The 19283-nt window shown below is 39.5% G+C and overlaps 1 protein-coding gene across 1 annotated transcript in view; it reads right to left on the bottom strand.

Moving 5' to 3' along the window:
• The window catches only part of EHBP1 (EH domain binding protein 1), a 225738-nt gene that overhangs the window by 122903 nt on the left and 83552 nt on the right, over positions 1–19283 (bottom strand). The window contains 4 exon segments of the mRNA XM_009993463.1: positions 6325–6447; positions 7088–7192; positions 14362–14501; positions 17945–18126. Of these exon segments, the coding sequence (XP_009991765.1) occupies positions 6325–6447; positions 7088–7192; positions 14362–14501; positions 17945–18126 (550 nt within the window).

Genomic DNA, 19283 nt, shown 5'->3' with positions numbered 1-19283 from the left:
CAATGTCCCCACAGCAAGGACTCAGCTGAACCCAACCAGGCTATCTCCCACAGGGTTTCTGAAACCCTTTAGGACTAGCTTTTATAACATGTGTTGGTCATCAGTTTGTGAGTGATGAGTTAACAAATTAAATTGCTAGGACAGTGACTCAACAACACTGCTCTTAAAGCTGCAGCCACTGTTACGTGCTCTGTGACAAAGACTCTCGTATTTTCCAAAAGACCTAATGATGACGAGAAGTGGAATTTGGGAAGCTAAACATATAACATCTTAAAAGGGGCTTATTTCACTCCTTGAGTTGATTTTACACTAATGAGTCAACACAGTTTCCCCCTGCTTCCCCTTCATCATTATCATTAATCATAGCTGAAAACACAGGACTCCAGTCTCTGAGTGAACTAGTTTTTTCAATTGCAGTTCTCTACACCAAAATATTAAGAAAAAAAAAAAAAAGAAAAAAAGAAAAAAATCAAAATTATGTTTGCAGTTTGGCAGTCCAAGGGTCAAATACACAATAATTTTGTATGGTTAAGTAATAAAGCCACAGGGGTAGGAGTGACAAGAGGCGAGGTAGAAGTATTAGTACAGCAAAAGCACCAGCTGCTCTTGTGCCAGATTCTGGCAACATTGCTTGCCATAACTCCACTGAGCAAGAGTGCTTGTGATAATGACTCTGGCACTACCTACCTGCACAATCAGCCCTTTAGTTCCCAGAGGATCTCCAGAAATCACCCTGCCCTTCAACCCACTTGCCTTTTCTAACACAAACACATTGTGACACATCCCTTGAAACCAAACAAAACCCCCACCAAAACATTACACACACCACTTTCCCCTTGGCAAAGGATGAAAGAACAAGCCACATGTGAAAGATATTTAGTTATGCCATTTACTGCACTACTGGCAGGCACACAGTCATGATGGTGATGTGAGCAGCATAAAAAACAGCACAAAATAAAATTTTAACTTCCCAGTACTTCTAGAAAGCATAATGACTGTCATTCCTACAAGCCACTGATTATTTTCTATTACTTTTATTAATACACACACCAGCAACACATTATATTTCATTAAGAAATACAATTATAAGGAAAAGAGTAATCATTTTCCCCTATATTTGTTCTTGTACTGCTTTCCTTAGGACTATCCTAGAAGGATCCTGGGGTTTGGTACTGCACTGTACACTGCAAAAGAAAAGAGTGCTAACACTTGCTGTAGAGAGCTCAGGAAGTCTACACACAACATAAAGAAACACATCGGTACAGTAAATGCTGTTTTAAATGAAAGGGGGAGGCAGTGCCAGCAAATGGAATCATCACATCACAGAAGGGTTAAGGTTGGAAGGGACCTTAAAGACTATCAGGTTCCAACCTCCCTGCTATGAGCAGGGACACCTCTCACTAGACCAGGCTGCACAAGCCTCATCCAGCCTGGCCTTGAACACCTCCAGGGAGGGGGCATCCACAACCTCCCTAGATAACCAGCATCTTACTACCCTCATGGTGAAGAATTTCTTCCTGATGTCTAACCTAAATCTCCCCTCTTTCAGTTTAAAACCGTTACCCCTTGTCCTATCACTGTCGTCTCTGGTGAAAAGCCCCTCCCCAGCTTTCTTGCAGGCCTTTTCAGGTACTGGAAGACGCTATAAGGTCTCCCTTATCCTCATGTCTCACGTGTGTTGCAGGAAACTTGTATTGGTCATAAACAACTTCAATATTTGCACATCCCACCTAAGTAAAAAAATACCTGGAGTGCTGAAAGTGTGTTGCTGTTTTCTACTTGCAATTGTTGTGTATGTTGACTTTCCCAAGTAAAAACGTTTGCACAAAAATGAACTGATTTTAGAATTCTTTTGTAATGTGACTAAAAGCCAATTCAAAAAGCAGCATATGATCACCTACATACTGTCTAGCATAAACTTATAGAGATACACTGTCCAAAGAGATTATTTTTTATTTACCAGATTTCTAATGTCTAGCTGACCTACTAGACACAGAGGGAACAATCTGAAATGTCAACTGCACACGTCAACCAAGAAACATAGCTGAAGATTTTTTTTTGAGAAGAGCTGTTATATGCCCATTCTGTGTGTGTAAGATGATCATTTACACTAAGGATTTTTTAAACCACAGCAGCACCCAGAGACAGCTTGCTGATGACCCTTTGCCATGCACTGCACCCACATGGATGCCGGGAGAACTCACACCTTCAGTATCTTTCCAGCCCACATTCCTAGGGTTAGGTGACTATGGGATTAGGAAGATAAAGGTAAAGTAGCTGGTTTGTGAACAGGTACAAGAAATATCTGTTTAGGAATCACATATCGACTGTCAAGTAACCCTCCTTTCCCTCTGAGTGACTGTCAATACATACGTATTCATACCCTGGGTAACTCTAAGCATTCTCTCAGGAAGCACACAGCTCAGACTTGATAGGAATAACACTGGAATATCTCTGCCAAATGGCACATCATGCCTCCTAGCATCTGATGGCAAAATACTCAGGAAAGGAAGCTCCGGATGGCTGCCCTGCATACCTTGAGGAAATTTAGTAACAAATTCTACAGAAAGACTCTGAATTTTCACCAAGTCTAAATTAAAAATTTTGCCTCATCCAGGTAAAACAATAAAGCAGACTAGCATGTAGTGAATAGAAAAATACTTCATCCCTGCATGCATAGAAGGTTAATCTCTTGATTTCAGCAGATCACAAGACAACTGAAACAGGTAATGTGTCTCTTTAAGCCTGTAGGAGAAAGTCTGCCTTAAACTACTGAACCTCTGTCATGCTCCCAAGCTCCTTGGGTGGCCATCAAAAAGGTCACATTCACTTAAGGATACAAAAGGAAACAAGCAGGCATAGACTCCAAGAGGTTACTAAAAAAAGATGGCAGCAATAAGTTCCACTGAGGTCTCAAACTAGAATAAATGCCCTAAAGCATGAGGGAATATACCTGCAACCAAACGGCAAACAAACAGGGTCGCCTTCTGCAGTGGGGCAACAGGGTAAGAACATCTGCAATACTGTGGAGCTTCAAAATGTTGTCCAAAACAATGGGAAATCTCCCCCAAACAGTAAGGTCTAGGTGCTCCCCATGTAGAGACACTGATCCAATTAGCCATAATACACACAGCAGATTCCTGCTGCTGTCAAGACCAGAACCGTCTTACTTAATTTGTCTCAACACCATTTTTCCTCCCCTTCAACTTTCCATGGAGGAAGATGAGTGGAGGAATGGGACACATCAAGAAGGCTAAGCAAGGGAAGATGAAAAGAGCTGATGCCCATTAAAGGGACAAAACAGCTCTGGAATGGAAGAGCCATCACTTCTCAGATGTGTCTGAGGTGACTGAAAGAATCCTTCAGGAGTCACTAATCATAATGTAATAAGCTTTAAAAATGCCACACCAAATGTCCCACTCAGTCTGACAGTCTGAATAGCCTCAGATCTTTCACCTGGTTCAGTGCTCCAGGAAGACATACTGTTGTCACATGAACCTGACAGAAGCTCCATCCCTTCCAAATAAAAAAACCAACTTATGTCACAGTAGGAAGAATCTAGTGACACCCTGTTTATGTAAATCACTGTCACGTTGCTGTATGCTGACTGCTGCATGATGGTGACAACATGTGGGAGGAATATGTGGTACACACACACCCAACAGCTCAGCATTGCTGCCCACAGCTGTATAGATGGGACTTCTTTGGGGACCTGGCAGTCTGAGCCCTGTCCAAGTACACAGAACAGGTTCAGAGGAATGGAGAAGTGTCCTTCACTGTGGCTGAAGATGGTAGTAAAGACTAGATGCCACCACAGGAACCAGAATTCACTGATGAAACATGACCCACATATACTGGGAGTCTTTTGGGAACATAAGCAGGCTGGAATTGTGGGTGCAACTGCACACAGTGAGCATGACACAGGTGTCAAGCTACTCTGGCACTAAGAAACAAGACCAATTTATAACTCCCTGTCCCTGAGACAAGAAGTAACTGACTCTTAGTCCCTATATTTTGTGGTCAGAACACTTACTGCTTTCTGCAGGTTCTCTCTGGAAAGGAAGGAAAAGCTGGGTTTGGAAGAGAGCTGTTTAGGCAAGAGGATTTGTACAGCTTTCTCCAGAGAGAAGTGAGCTCTTCTTTCTAGAGCTGAGAAGGATGAAACTAATATAGGCTGAGTGTCTTAGAACAAGTTGGGTATGGACAACTAGATAGATGAGAACAGGTGTATTATATCCCTGGTTAATCTGCCTCCTTCTATGATCTTAAGCGTATTCACAGATGAGGAACAGACAGCAAACAAAGCCAAAGATACAGACATCAGAACCTAATCCATTTATGTTGGTATCCACAAAGCTGAAACAACTCACTTCTGCAGCTCTAGAAACACAACAACTTTACAGGAGGGAGAAGAGGCCTGGGATAGTGGCTACATGGTTTAAAATGCCAAACACAGAAGATAATGCGATGTCTCTGTCTGAGAAACATAAGCTGTGAAACTACACGACAGCCAAGTATGACAGGGCTTAGATCACCACCCACATTGGCCTCTGTGGACTCAGAAGACAGAAAAGCCATGTTGTGAGTAAACATTCAGCTTGGTCGGAGAAAGCGTAAGAACAGCTAGAAACTGTAGCTCAGGAATGCATCCTCATTAGACCTGGCATCAGAAGTCCCATAGCTGTACTCTGGGCTGCTCCTGCTCACTGCGTCTCTTTTCACCCTTGTTACAGAGCACCTCCTGAGATTTAGTGAGAGGTGGCAAATTTAAACAGGAAAGGTTAAGTACAACTTCAAATTTGGGAATTAACTAGGGATTGGCATTTCAAGCAGCTGCAAACTAAGAAAGTAGTACATCCTTTTTTTTGAAGGCAGCAGGTGGAAGCCTGCGTATCTGGACATGAAGTTGAGGAGAGCAGAGATGCCTCCTGCCTTGGTGCTCCCTAGGGCCCAAGTCCTATCAGATTGGAAACTTACAAGGGTTGTATTTCTCACTTAAACAGAATCGGTATGCTGGTCTGGAAAAGGGACTAACAGCTACCACATGGTGCAAGGTGTGATACCAGAAGGCTTAACTGAAGATACCATAAAGCAAAATAAAACAAAATAAATAAAATTAAATCATAATAATGAATCAAAGAATCATAGAAAGGTTAGGGTTGGAAGGGACCTTAAAGATCATCTAGATCCAACCCCCCTGCTTGGGCAGGGACACCTCCCATTAGATCAGGTTACTTAGAGCCCCATTCAACCTGGCCTTGAATACTGCCAAGGATGGGGCTTCCACAACCTCCCAGGGCAACCTGTTCCAGTGCCTCACCACCCTCATAGTAAAGAATTTCCTCCTAATATCTAATCTAAATCTCCTCTCTTCAAGGTTTAAACCATTGCCCCTTATCCTCTCACTACATGCCCGTGCAAAAGTCCTGCCCCAGCTTTCTCGTAGGCCCCCTTCAGGTATTGGAAGGCTGCTATAAGGTCACATTGGAGCCTCCTTTTCTCCAGGCTGAACAACCCCAACTTCCTCAGCCTGTCTTCACAGGAGAGGTGCTCCAGTCCTCTGATCATTTTTGTCACTTCCTCTGGACTTGCCCCATAAGCAGTATGTCCTTTCTATGTTGGGAGCTCCAGAACTAGACACAGTACTCCAGGTCGGGTCTCACAAGAGCAGAGTAGAGGGGAGAAAATCACCTCCCTTGACTGGCTGGGCAAACTTCTTTTGATGTAGCCCAGGACACAGCTGGCTTTCTGGGCTGTGAGTGCACTTTGCTGGCTCATGTTGAGCTTCTCATCCACCATCACCCCCAAGTCCCTCTCCGCAGGACTGCCCTCAATCTGTTCTCCTCCCGGCCTGTATTTGTGCAAGGGATTGCCTTGACCCAGATGCAGAACCTTGTACTTGGCCTTGTTGAACTTCATGAAGATTAGGCTAACCAATCATAGCTGTGATGCAGTCAAGATGTCAGTGAAGGAAATCCTGATATAAACCAGTACCCATGTGCAACTGAGGTACTTGACAGTATGTGTTGCTCATTTATACCACATGAGGTGTACACTAGTCACACACTTGGTAAGTCCAGAAGTCCCTTGTTCAACTGTAGCTGGTAGCCCCAGGTGGCTTACACATAAGGATATGAATCAAAGGATAAATCCACTTTCCAGAGGCAACTGGATCACTGCTATTGCTACCTCAGTACTGCATGCAATAATTGTATTTAATCAAAACGTTTTTCTTTTGTAGATCTACTCACAAAAAATATTTAAAGCACTTGTTTCATTAAGCATTTGCAATTAATGAAGAATTATGAAATACAGATCTATTACCTTCTACATCAGGATCTCCAAATGGATTTAATTCTGCAGTGTCAGGATCACCAAAAGGGTTGGTACTAGTGTTGGCAAGGTCTTGCTCCTCTTCATCCAGAAAATTAAGCTTATTGATAAGCTCTAGAAACAAGTCGGAACATTGCTTTAATATAGATACAAACTGTTCATCTAACATGTTTCAAGCTCAAAAACCCCCATATCAGCAGTCCTCCGAACACTGCATCAGGGTATGGCACGAACTGTACAACTAAGCTAATGCACTTCAATAGTACGTTAACAAAGGAGAAAAAAAAAAAAGTGAAATGAATGAAACTTCTCTATGCCTTCTATTGTCTTAATTACATAAATGTTGCAGAGCATCTAACAAGTTAAATACAACAACTTCTTTATGGTTGTTCACATACATGTTAACTATCGGCAGGAAATTTTAAGTTTTGGATGTAACATGCAAGTATAATCAGAGAGGGGACATTTTGCCATGTATTATTGACTGCACAACTAATGTTTTAGGCTTGAGGTCTGGGGGGCTGTTGATAATTTTTTTTCATTCTTGTTCATTATCAGATGACAATGGAGCTGTAGAGGACATAGGCTCTATCATGTTGTTACCTGTTGGATGCACTACAAATTACTGAGATTCATGCTGTGTGGAAGTACAGAGATAAAACTGACAGCTGAATACAAGCAGAAGTCAAAAGGTAACAGGTCACAGTAAATACAGACAATCAGAAACAGAAAGAAAGGAGGAAAGCTCATAGACCTTCAGAGGAACTGGCTGATTTAGCTGAAGGCATATTTGCTCGCTTTATGTAGTCATCTCGATCTTCATCTAAGCTGCTCAGAGCATTCAACTGGTTTACAATTTCTGTAAATAGAAGCCAGTCAAGACAAACGTAAGGCAAGGGCATTTAATGAAACAGAAGTGGAATGAACAGGGTTACTAGAAAGAGAGTGAGGAAAAGAGAGGGTAAAAGAGAAGCCATGTCGAGTTAATTAAAAGAATACATTTAGAACGTGTCCTTACAATGATATACCTACAGCAAAGCATCTGTGTATGTGCTTCAGGGATAGTTTAACAAGAAACCTGAGTTAACAGACATAAACAAAACCTTGCCGGATCCCTGGTGTCAGCAACAGTAATTAGTTTTATGAGGATGAGTACGGACATTACTTCAAAACGTAGATGCATTAGATAAAATTTAAAGAGTTTTCCTGTTCATGGAGAAAGTCTGAGTTTTAAACCATTACCAATCAATACAAAACAGCCCCAGAAAAATTCACCTCCCTCCCAAGCGCTTAAGGCTACAGAAAAAGTAATACATATATGTGCATTTTATAAATTTTATTTATTTATACACACACACTCTGGTTATTTAACATTTACAGTTGGTCACCATTAAATTCTGACCTACACCAAGCTGAATTTCTCTAATAGCTCTACTATATAGGAAAAGAGAGGGAAAAAGAGAAGCCATGTCGAGTTAATTAAAAGAATACATTTAGAACGTGTCCTTACAATGATATACCTACAGCAAAGCATCTGTGTATGTGCTTCAGGGATAGTTTAACAAGAAACCTGAGTTAACAGACATAAACAAAACCTTGCCGGATCCCTGGTGTCAGCAACAGTAATTAGTTTTATGAGGATGAGTACGGACATTACTTCAAAACGTAGATGCATTAGATAAAATTTAAAGAGTTTTCCTGTTCATGGAGAAAGTCTGAGTTTTAAACCATTACCAATCAATACAAAACAGCCCCAGAAAAATTCACCTCCCTCCCAAGCGCTTAAGGCTACAGAAAAAGTAATACATATATGTGCATTTTATAAATTTTATTTATTTATACACACACACTCTGGTTATTTAACATTTACAGTTGGTCACCATTAAATTCTGACCTACACCAAGCTGAATTTCTCTAATAGCTCTACTATATATGATCAGTATTGTGTTATGAAAATGCATACTGAACAAACATATTGGTTGAAATTGCTGCTGCAATGGTGTGCAACTAATAGCTTAGTGTTTCATAAAATCCTGTTTCACCTTCTATCCACACTGGAGAGCTCTGAGTTGCCATGAACTAATAACTTTTAAAATGTACTAATGTTTCATTTTAGCCAAGATGCTGATGCCTCCATAAGTCTGGAAGGAAGGAAAGAAAAACCAACTAGGTTTTGGTGGCTTTTGCCCAAAGAGGAAAAAAATCTGATCTCACACGAATCTCTGATGTCCACTGAAGCAGGCCCATCCACATCATCTGACAATGCAGTTTCTGCAGTAATGGCAATTGAACCTGGGGCATCTCTGAAAGGCCTCAAGCATAGGTTTCTATGGAGAAGGGACAGCTTTTCTTGTCCTTCCAACCAGACAAACAGTCATGAGAAAACTGTGCAGGAGAGATTTATCCTGATGTTGAACATCATTGCCCCTCTGACAGTTTTTTTTCATCTCCTGTCTTTTCCCAGTGAAATAAATTGATGATGTCTTCTGGTGTTACCTGCGAAGTGAAACTATGATGCCTTTACTGCACACTTCTCATGCCAATCATTCCTGGATTTCCTTTAAACTTCAACTGCTTGTGTACACAGGAAGTTACTTCTTCATAACACTAAGTTTGCTGCTGTTTTGAACCTGACTTCTCACAGGGCTTTGTTTGTGAAAGCAAACGTTTGTCACTGCTCTCATATGTTAATCTTCATTCTATGAACCAGTTGCAAGGAGCAAGATATCAGACAGAGGTGAAAACTGAGGAGTATCATGACTGTCCCAAGTCATGTTAATATCCATAGCCACCCAGAACGTCCAAGGTGGGAGGACTCATGCTTTTTCACAAGGCAATACCTTCAGCAGTTGACACATCGAACTCTTAATTTCATGCCTTCAGAGACAGCATAAAGAACCTGAAGCCAAAAGCAGAGTCCAGAACCTAAAATTATTTCCATTGTATGGTTAAAAATCTTCTTCTCAAAATTTAAACTGCTTTGCCAATCTGCAAATTACCGAGTGAAATAATCTACTCTGCCAATATCTGTTAGACATAATCTGTGCTAACAATGACAAAGCCACAGCTGAATTCCTCTTAACTGCACCTCGTAACTGTTCCTGACCTTAAAGTAAAAATCTACTTAAACAGGATTACATTTACATCTATCTACACCAAGTTAATGTCACCCTCCGCACTTCCTTATTTTTAGCTTCAACAAGACTATCGTTCTAAAAAAGAACACCAAAACTGCCTCAAAACTCTTAACTTTCTCAGTTATAGATCATATATGCACTTTAGGGATCTGAACAATATAATACCATCCTCTGGGAATTTTTAAGACTCAAGATACACAATGGAAAATACCTTGCTATTCTTAAATAAAAAAGAATTGACCTTATAAAACACTAGTATAAACAAATTACTAGTTTAAAACAGGCTGAGATGCTGACATGATTTACAATGTATTATGCCAGCATGTGAAAAAATCCAAACCCATTACAATTCAGTTTTTATTGTCAGAAAATTACAAATTAAGTTCAGAGCTTTAAAAAGAAGGAATTATTTGATGTGGTCTGAATCACCTGGTCCTATCTGCCAACCTAAACACCCATATGCACTACAATGCTGCTCATTACAATATTAAATGGTTTATGTCATATTTTGGAGTGTGGAAATGGTAGGTTGAAGATTTATGCCCTACATTATCTTTTATAAATCTCATTATCTACAAATGTATATTAGCTTGTTCTGCAAGTATGTCATATAAATCACTGTAGGTTTTTTTTCATTCTCTCTCTCTTTTTTTTTTTTTTTTAAGCATCTTGGTGCTACTAACAAAGAAGATTAAAGGTATCAGAAGTTTACATGAGAAGTATGGTTTTGTAAATGGCAAGAAAGGGTTACACATGTTGTTCTCCAGAAGCCTCCTCTTGAAATATACTGGGATTCAGACTCCTGCAACAGGTAGCACATGGGCATGTTGCTGAGTCCATGTGGTGTCCCAGGACAGTCACCCTGCTTGTGAGCAGATGGAGCAGGAGGCAACTATAAACTTCAGCATGGGACTTTAAGTGTCAATTAAAACATTAAGAGAAACAACGTATTTATTGCTACTCTAAGTTTCTAAGTTATGAGTGACATTTTCTCACCTACACTGGGATGCCTTGTCTTCAACTGAAGACTAAGGAGAGGATAATTCTGGGAGGTTTAAATTAATCTATATTAGCAGTACAGAAACCTATTTCATAGCTACGAACACAATTTTCAGCTTCACAGAAAACAGAATAGTTAGGTGGAGATCCAGCTTTTATATGTGAAAATTTTAAAGAAGAAATATCGGGAAGGGGAAAAGTCTGAGATGGGGTGAGTTTTGTTTTGTTTTGTTGTTTGTTTGTTTTTTTAATGAAAGTGGTGCTTTGAATAGAAAACATCTCTCAGCCTGATCTTAAGGTCAGTTGTATGGCAACAGCTTGCATGTCAACCACACCAAATTCCACAGTACTTTTGAGGTAGGTCAGTATTGCTCCACTTATTTCACAGCTGAAGAAACGAAGGCACAGATACTTACCCAAAGTTAGGCAACACGTAAAGGAAGAGAAGCAGCCTTTCTTAACTCACCTGCACCACCTAGAGCCCCTTTTATCAGATCTCCCTTGTTCTCCTAGCGATGGATATAATTATCTATAAAACTATGACCCTGGGTGCAATCAAAAAAGTAACTTTTGTACACTGCAAAAAGGAACAGTGTCTCTGATAAAGATTTGTAGCACCTCTTGTAGCCGTGGCTTAAGAGTGACGCTTCAGACATCAAGTCATCCAGCACTTCTGTGAGAAGATCTTGAGTCAAAAGTAGGATAATAATCCCTTCTGCTTTACTACTTGCACTTTACTTTCTCAAAGCTCTCTTACAAACATTAGCCACCGTTCCTGTGAATAAGCTATAGCCAGTATCCCCATTTTACAGTTGGGAAAACAGGCACACTGAGGCAAAGGGATTTGCCGCAGGGGACTCTGAGTCAGTGAAGGCATTCCAGCTCGCTTGGCTGCCAACACCCTAACACAGCAACAGATGAGAAAATGTTGGGAGCAGCAAGCTTTCAAAAGGATTATGTAACTTCCTCAATTAACTTTATGGGATTCTGTGGACACAAATAATTTTGAAAGAAATTTTAAAAGGAATACTTTGCTCCATCAGTTTTGTTCCATTTACACCTTTCTGTATTTCTTCCCATTTTTCTACAATTATTTCTTTCTCCTTTGGCTCCTCAGCTCTGCTTCTTGTGGTTTATTAGTTTCTTCCCATTTGTTGTATATTGTATATGTATATTTGTAACAAATATGTATATTTGTTGTATATGTATATATTGTTGTACAGTAGTCAATCCAACTGCCAATGAAATCAGTTCTTGAACACATGTTGAAATAGATCCTTTACATTTTATTAGCAATGTTTACTTACTATATTTTATGTTCTCCCATTTGCTTGGGAAACTACGTGCACTTATTCTCCTTCATCCCTTTCATCTCTCTCCTTGCCTAGCATGGGAAAAGTTAGCCAGGCTAACAAAGCAACTCAACTGTTGCAGCCAATACAAGAAGAAAAAGTCCAAGGCTGATCTTTCCTACCCTCAGTTTCCCTTAATGATGCATCTACAAAAAACTCAAACTTCCCATGTTGTATAATTAGAAAGTAGTATCAGAACAGGCTGAACAATAAGCAGACACAGTGTAGCTGAGAAGTATTTATTGCTTCTGCCTTTCAAGTAGGTACTGTAAAGTTTGCTTCGAACATTTAACTTTGGCTTTCACAACAACAGATGGAAAAGACGAAATGTCTCTGTAAGAACTCAAGCTAGCACCTTGTGCTGCACATCAGATAGCACATCTCCAGGGATGTTCACTACTGCCTATCTTTAGGCAGTTTTTCTGTCACCTGATGACCCCTCCCCATCTGAGAAGGGGCATTGGGAGAAAGAAAGAGGACATGTGGGTTGGAAAAAAAAATAATAAAAAAAAAAAAATAAAGAACTACTATTAATCCCAATACCACTGTGAAATACAAAGTTATACTCGGTCCATATATTGGTTGTGAGCTGTGTGCTCTTAGCAGTGAACATGAGATGTCAAACACCACAAGCAGTACAGCTCCAGCAAGAGCACTATAGTCACAGTAAATGGGAAGAGGAGGCTTTGGGAGCAGAGGGGCAGACAAGACCCTCCAGGGACAGCAGCCATTGAGAAAGAGTTCAGTCCCCAGCAAACTTCCCAATCTGTAGTGAGAGTGACACTTATGGTATGGAATACTTCTGTTGGCCAGCTTGGGTCAGCTGTCCTGGGTTTTCTTCTCCTAGTCCCAGTACTTGGCTAGCTCAAAACTGCTAAGGCCCTTTAACACTATGGAAATCAACATATCATGGCTGACCACAAACTAAACATCTCATCAACTTCGTTCTCATGAAATAGGATGCTGCAGTCTCCTCAAAAATTGCAGCTTCCCTGAACAGCAAATTGATTCCGTAATTCTATCCCAGTGAAACCAGGACAACTACATAGCCAAAGGATAGTGGACAGACTAGACTAACACATATCAACTTTTTGCTTGTTCAGGAATCATTTGGTGGCTTGTTTAGATGCTAAACACTGCAAAATCAATAAAGGTGAGGAGATAGATCTGCTGCTTTTCAGCTACTGTCCTTCTGCACATGGTTTTCTATAGCAGTCCTCAGTGCAGCGTCTAGGCATACCTTCATAAAACACTTTTGTACAATAGCTTATACAGACTTTATGTAGCCTCTCCTTTATGTGTCCTTCTCTGTGATTATCAGATGACCTAGTGAACATGTCAGGTTTTGTTTGGTATTCTGACCTGCACCTGAAGTATTCTGGTTACACTGGAGAGGAGAAGACCACCTTGCAGAATCATTTCAGTGTGAATAAACTGGTATATCTCTGCTCTCTGACCAAGAATACATTTCTCTGTCTCTCAAATATTTCATTCTGGATTTTCCAATATGATCTGGGCCAGACACATACACCAGAAGTAGAGATTTGGTCAGAGATTTAATTGAATATATAAAGCATGGAGAAAACATGTGCATCCTTTCACACACTAAACAAAACTAAGGAATAACTGCTTCGGGCCAAACCTTTCAATTGCAACAAAAAGAATGTTTAGTAACATGGAACCAACATTCCTTTGGATTCTCAAGAACAGATTTGACAAGTCACTTTTCTACTTGGGATGCTATTCTTCACCTTAGAGAAGGATCCCTTTATTTCAACATTTTTAAAAACACCTGGCAGGCATGAAGTCTACCAGAAGTTAACTTGCCTTTTCCCTGATTCTTTTACACTAACTACTCCTACAGAACTCATCTGGAGCAGTATGACAATCATCTCTACCAACAATTTAACATCATCACATCCTGATCTGACTTGCATTGATTAGTTCAGCTATCCTGGACACACTAAGCATTTTCATCAGCAATTCAAATGTGGTTGTACTATCTCACTTCAAACAACCTGACTATGAAATTCTGTTGAAGTCCTTTAACAGCCTCCTGATTTCATTTCCTTGAGAAACCCCCAACCAAAAGGCAGAAGTAGGCTGCCAAGGTAGGAATGACCATGTTATTGAGCATTCCCCAGCACCTTCCCATGTCACATATAATTTTGCAGTTATTCCCACAAGATGTCTTCATTATTTCACTTCAGCTCATCCTCTTGGCTTCTCACTCGCTGACCCTTTCCTTCCATCTTTTTACTCCTCTGTTCACACTGGTTCTTTGGTTCTCTAAAATGTTACCTACTTAGTGCATTTGCACCTAAGAACACACTCATACACACTAATGCTCCTAATTTCACAAACATTAACCTTTTCTGAGCTATGGATGGGTCCCTCTTCAATTAAACGACCCTAAATTTGGGGCTGGTTGGATTTTTTTTAAAGTTAAATACAAATACAGCATAAAGATAAAATACATGGAGCATAGCTGGCAATTAGAAAATAAACTATATTTTACTATTCCTTGTGGCAAAGCTAACCTGTAATTTTTGCAGCCTTTTCCTCTTGATTCACTCTGTTTTCTTCATCGTCTTCATTGTCTTCCTCAAAATCATCTAGATTCCCAATATCAGCTTGTTTCATACTCATCAAACTAGCCAGGCTTTGCATGTCTTCATCCCTAAAAAACAAATTTCAAACTAGGCATTAACATACAGTCTGTTAATACCACATCTGATACTACCACGTTATTAAAAATCCTTTAAATATTTTTATGCTTTCTTTTCTTCAGGGAGGTCTCTGATCTCAGATCTGATCTTTAATATAGTGAAAGAATGAAATGAATACACTCATGTATATTAATTTCTGAAGGGAAAGTTTTCTACTAGCAACATTCTAAAGGGCAAAAAAAGTGCTGTCTTGCATTGAGAGTCAATTTAATGATTGCTTCTAAAATTTTAAACCAACCCAGAAACACTAGTAAGCATTTATCTGGTCATTGGTTAAAGAGAAAATGATTGGTCTGACCTACTGTCCATCAGCTGCATGCAACACTTATCACTACACTCATTCAGAACTGCTGATGCTGTTATAGAAATGGAAACCCCTTTTCTAAATATCTTAATTCTTTAATAAGATAAAAAACCATTACATATCAATAGCCAATTAAAAATCTTATTAAACTGTATTGCATATACATATTTATCTTTCATGTAACTGTATCTTTCATCAAATGAATGTTTGATGAAAATATGACAGACTGGGGATTGTCTGGCTAGGGAGCACCTCTGCTGAAAACTGTCCGGGGATCTTGGTGGATTGCAAGCTCAGGGAAAGCTGTCACCTTGCTCTGGAAGCCAATGGAGGCAAACAGTATCCTGAGGTGCATTAAAACAGGACCGCAAGGAGTAGACTGAGGGATATCGTGAGCCTCATTTACTTGGAGTCTTTGGAGTGCATCTGAGGTATTTTGTGCATTATTGGGTCCCACAGTACAAGAAAAAGTGTTGATAAACTACAGCAAGGTCAGCAGAGGGCCACTGAGATGACTGGGGGCTGGAAACTTTGCCCTATGAAGAGAGTCTGAGGGAAACTTTGGGCCTGGAGAAGAGATGGCTTCAGAAGGACCTAGCAACAGCCCGCCAGCATTGCTGAGAAGACAGTGGGGCAAGGCACAAAGACGAGAGATGGTGGACACGGATTGAAACCAAAGAGGTTGTCATCTGATGTGACAAAAAAGGTGGAGCAGTCACCAAGAAGCAGTGGGATGAGTTTCCTGAAGAGGCTGTTCACTCTCCATTCTTGGGGGTTTTCAAGCTCCAGTGGAATAAAGCCCAGAGCAAACAGGTCTGATCACAGGTCTGACTGCTTTAAGCAGGAGGCTGGACTGGATACCTCTTTAGGTCCATTTCAACCTGAATTATTCTATCTTCTTTGAAGTTGATCATGATAAAACCAAATGTACAGATTTTGTGCCTAACAATGCCAAGAAAATGATACAAATTATTTTAAAGGTATCACAGGAATAAAAATTACGCACCCAGCCTGCCTCAAATCTGTACAGAAACACAGGCACTTAAAACATGGGATTAAACTCAGTGATTTAACATGTTCAAATCTGAAACCCTTTGGGGCAATCATTTCCTACTGTGTGAGTTCAAAGGAATCAGCACTATTGAACTGGCAGATACATAGGACAACTAAGCACTTGTATACGAAGTATTAATAACAATAAATATAAAATAAGTAACTCTCAGGAAGTCACAAAGATGTTTCTGTTCATCCTGATTCCTCAAGGCTTCATCTTCTTGTTTTGATAACCAATAGGTTTAATCAGCTCTTTAAGCACAAGGTCAAAAATGTGGCATCCTATAACCACACTGATGGGCAGGCTCTTTAACGCACTGAAGACTAAAAGCTGGGAGGAGTCAGCACACAGATCTTGTATATCACATATTCAAATAAAGTTTAGAAATTAAAAGGTCTCCAAATTACTACTTCTTTCTACTGTCCCTTTTGTATTCATACTTAATAATATTCTTTCTCTATTTAAGAAATTTTTTGTGCTGCGCAGCAACAGGTTGCAGTATTTTCTTTATAAAAGTGAATTTCACTTTACAGAACCACAACCGTTTGTAAAAGATGTAAGCAAGCCTTGGCTTAGCTACCTGTTCCTCCATGTTCATTATCTGACACCTGAATTATTTGTTTTGACTAGTAAGACAGTCTCTATCAACACATACTGGAAACAAATACTTTCACAAACAGCAGCTTATTTTTTTTTTTTCCAGGACCTTGGTTCAGTGCAATATTGAAGCCCTGTTGTTAACTTACAGTGTACCTGTCTTCAGGCCAAAACTTACCAATTTCAATTGGCAGAAAGTATAAGTGATCCTAAGTGGTTCAGCATTTACAAATTATGGCCTAAAAAAACATTAAGAGCCTACTACAGCTATTTCCTGTATAGTTCATGAATGATAGTTGCTCAAAAAAAGTTAAGAGGTGATCAACTGACTTTTTTGCTCTCATTTTGAGCTGCAATATCATGTTAAACCACAGCTAAATACCTCAAAATAGTATTCTTACAAAGTATGTAAAAATGTGGTTTATAACAGGTTAATTAGAGAAAGAAAATAGTAATAGTAATTAATAGTAATTAATGCATCTGTGGCTTTCAAATCATGCAGACAAAAAACTTGTTTTGTGTCAAAATATATGCCTTAACATGGCAGGCTGGAAAGCTATTAATGTAACAGTTTTGGTGCCCTTGTATTGCAGTGGGCAATGTCAAGCACATTGAGAATACGGAAAGCTAGAAGTAAACTGTCAGCCTTTTGGACAGAAAAATACATTTTAGAAGAGGTAAGCAGTAGTTTCCCCATCTATCTCTTTTTGTTTTGCCATTCTCACGTTTCAATACTCTAGAGACAGAAATGAAAAGCAAAAACAAATGGGTGACAAACGAACCATCCTCCAGCCACATGAAGCTGTGAACAACTGGTGTCTTCAGTCTGACAGTAATTGCAGGAGAGGTTGTAGGATCTGCAAAAATAATCTGTACCCTCTGCCTTCCAAAGGCCGTTGAAATAAGGGGCAGAACCAAATGAGTGAATAAGGGGAGCAGTAACCAGTGCCCAGCTGAACTCTTTACACATGACGTTAACACCTTCAACTCAAAATCTTACTTCTGACTCCATCCCTCTCTCACCTTACACTTTTGTCCTTCTGTCATTCTTTGTGAAATATAAATAGGTGAAGTAGAAATGAGTTCTCTTTCGCACACTTGCCTTGCAGTTTGCTAAGGATACTGTTGGATGAACACACCAGCACACAAAAATACACTCCTGCTGATTTCACACCTGTAGCTATTTCTAAGCTGCTAATGTTTCAAATGTCTACAATAGTAGAGGACATGCCATTCATCTCTGAAGAAGGCTAAAATCAGAGCAAGAAATAACTTTACTCAGCTAATAACTAATTATGGCAGGAATGATAAGTATGCTGAAGCATACTCTCAAGGTCTGCCATTCTATGCAGAAAGAGCTCTTTATCCAAAGAATTCTTGGAAAAGCAACACAAACCAGGCTACCTATTTTTTTTTAAAAAAGAAACAAAACAACTTACGTGGCTTTTCCTTCCCTCAGGAAGATACAAGATAAGGAGAACTGTAGTGTGGCAGATACCACTTTCTTAGACAAAGGCTTGAATTTTAACTTGACATCTGTCTGTGTAGGCATGGGGCTTGCATATTGCTTCATGTTGATGCTGCTGGTGGCAAGCGCTTTTCTGCGTCCAGAAGGAGATTCCTGAAAGCAAAGAAAAACGAAGACTAAGCATTGCTATGGAGCTTTCTAGAGACAGAAACCCATTTCTTACACCAGGTTGGCCACTAGTGATGGTTCTTTGAACACTTGATTAGTGGAGAAAGAAAAAAAAAAAAAAGGTTATTCATTGTGATGAGTGGTCTTCCATATGAGATCCTAGGTCTTTAAGGTTTGAACTGGTAGTAGCATGCTCTGCAAACATCCATTTAAGCAAGCGGGAATATTATGTCCATTCCTTCTGTTAGCAATCTGGACTAGTTTTGTCCAAATTGGTAGTCCTGTACTAGGATTTCTAACCTTTGGAAGACGTGGGTTTTAATTATGCATATACTTCTTTAGGTAATATATGAGGTCATCAAGTTAATCCACTGAACTGCTATCCGTGTTCATGACTCAAGTACAATACCTGAATATTTTTTAAAGCCACTGTACTTTTCACTAGTGTTCTACATGTACTATTGAGCACACAAAAAAAGATGAGGTTTCTGAAATTAAGGTTGACAGTGCTTCCAAAAATACTGACAAAAATTTTGCAAGGGAAAGAAAGTGAAAAGACAAAAAAGAGAAATATAAAAGTCTAAGTTCCATTTGAAGATAAAAATGTTGCTCACAGTTTAACAATTCAGACATACTAATCTAAAATGCATCTAAGAATCTACTCTCTTGTTTCATTAGTATCAGCAGCAAAGGAACAATTATATGTAACAAAGCTCCCGTTACAAAAATAAAACAAAAAACTCCTGATGTTAACTCTTTTGAAAAATGTTCTCACAATAAGACTACATTTTACCACAGCTGACAATTTGTGTTGAATAAAGAATACTAATTCAATCAAAACATTCAAGCACCCTTTTTCAAAGTACTTGACATTTCTGCCCAGTAGAATAAGTCAGACTGTAATATGTCATCCCCAAAGAATACCTTCTTTAAAAAACTAGCCTTATCTGTCAGATTATGCACAGCAATATTATACAGAACTATTAGTGCATGTAGATACCTTATGAATGAATTTCAAAAATGCATCAAACACTTGAGAAGGATTTAGGCCCTCTCAGAAGAAATACTTAAGAATATGCAAATACTCTCAGCTGAATCAAGTTGAACAGATGCGACTACCACAAACAATAAGAGTGCTCTTT

Source organism: Chaetura pelagica, unplaced genomic scaffold (assembly GCF_000747805.2).
Source record: "Chaetura pelagica isolate M959 unplaced genomic scaffold, ChaPel_1.0 scaffold472, whole genome shotgun sequence".
Lineage (NCBI taxonomy): Eukaryota > Metazoa > Chordata > Aves > Apodiformes > Apodidae > Chaetura > Chaetura pelagica.
This window is presented reverse-complemented; position numbering and strand designations above follow the sequence as displayed.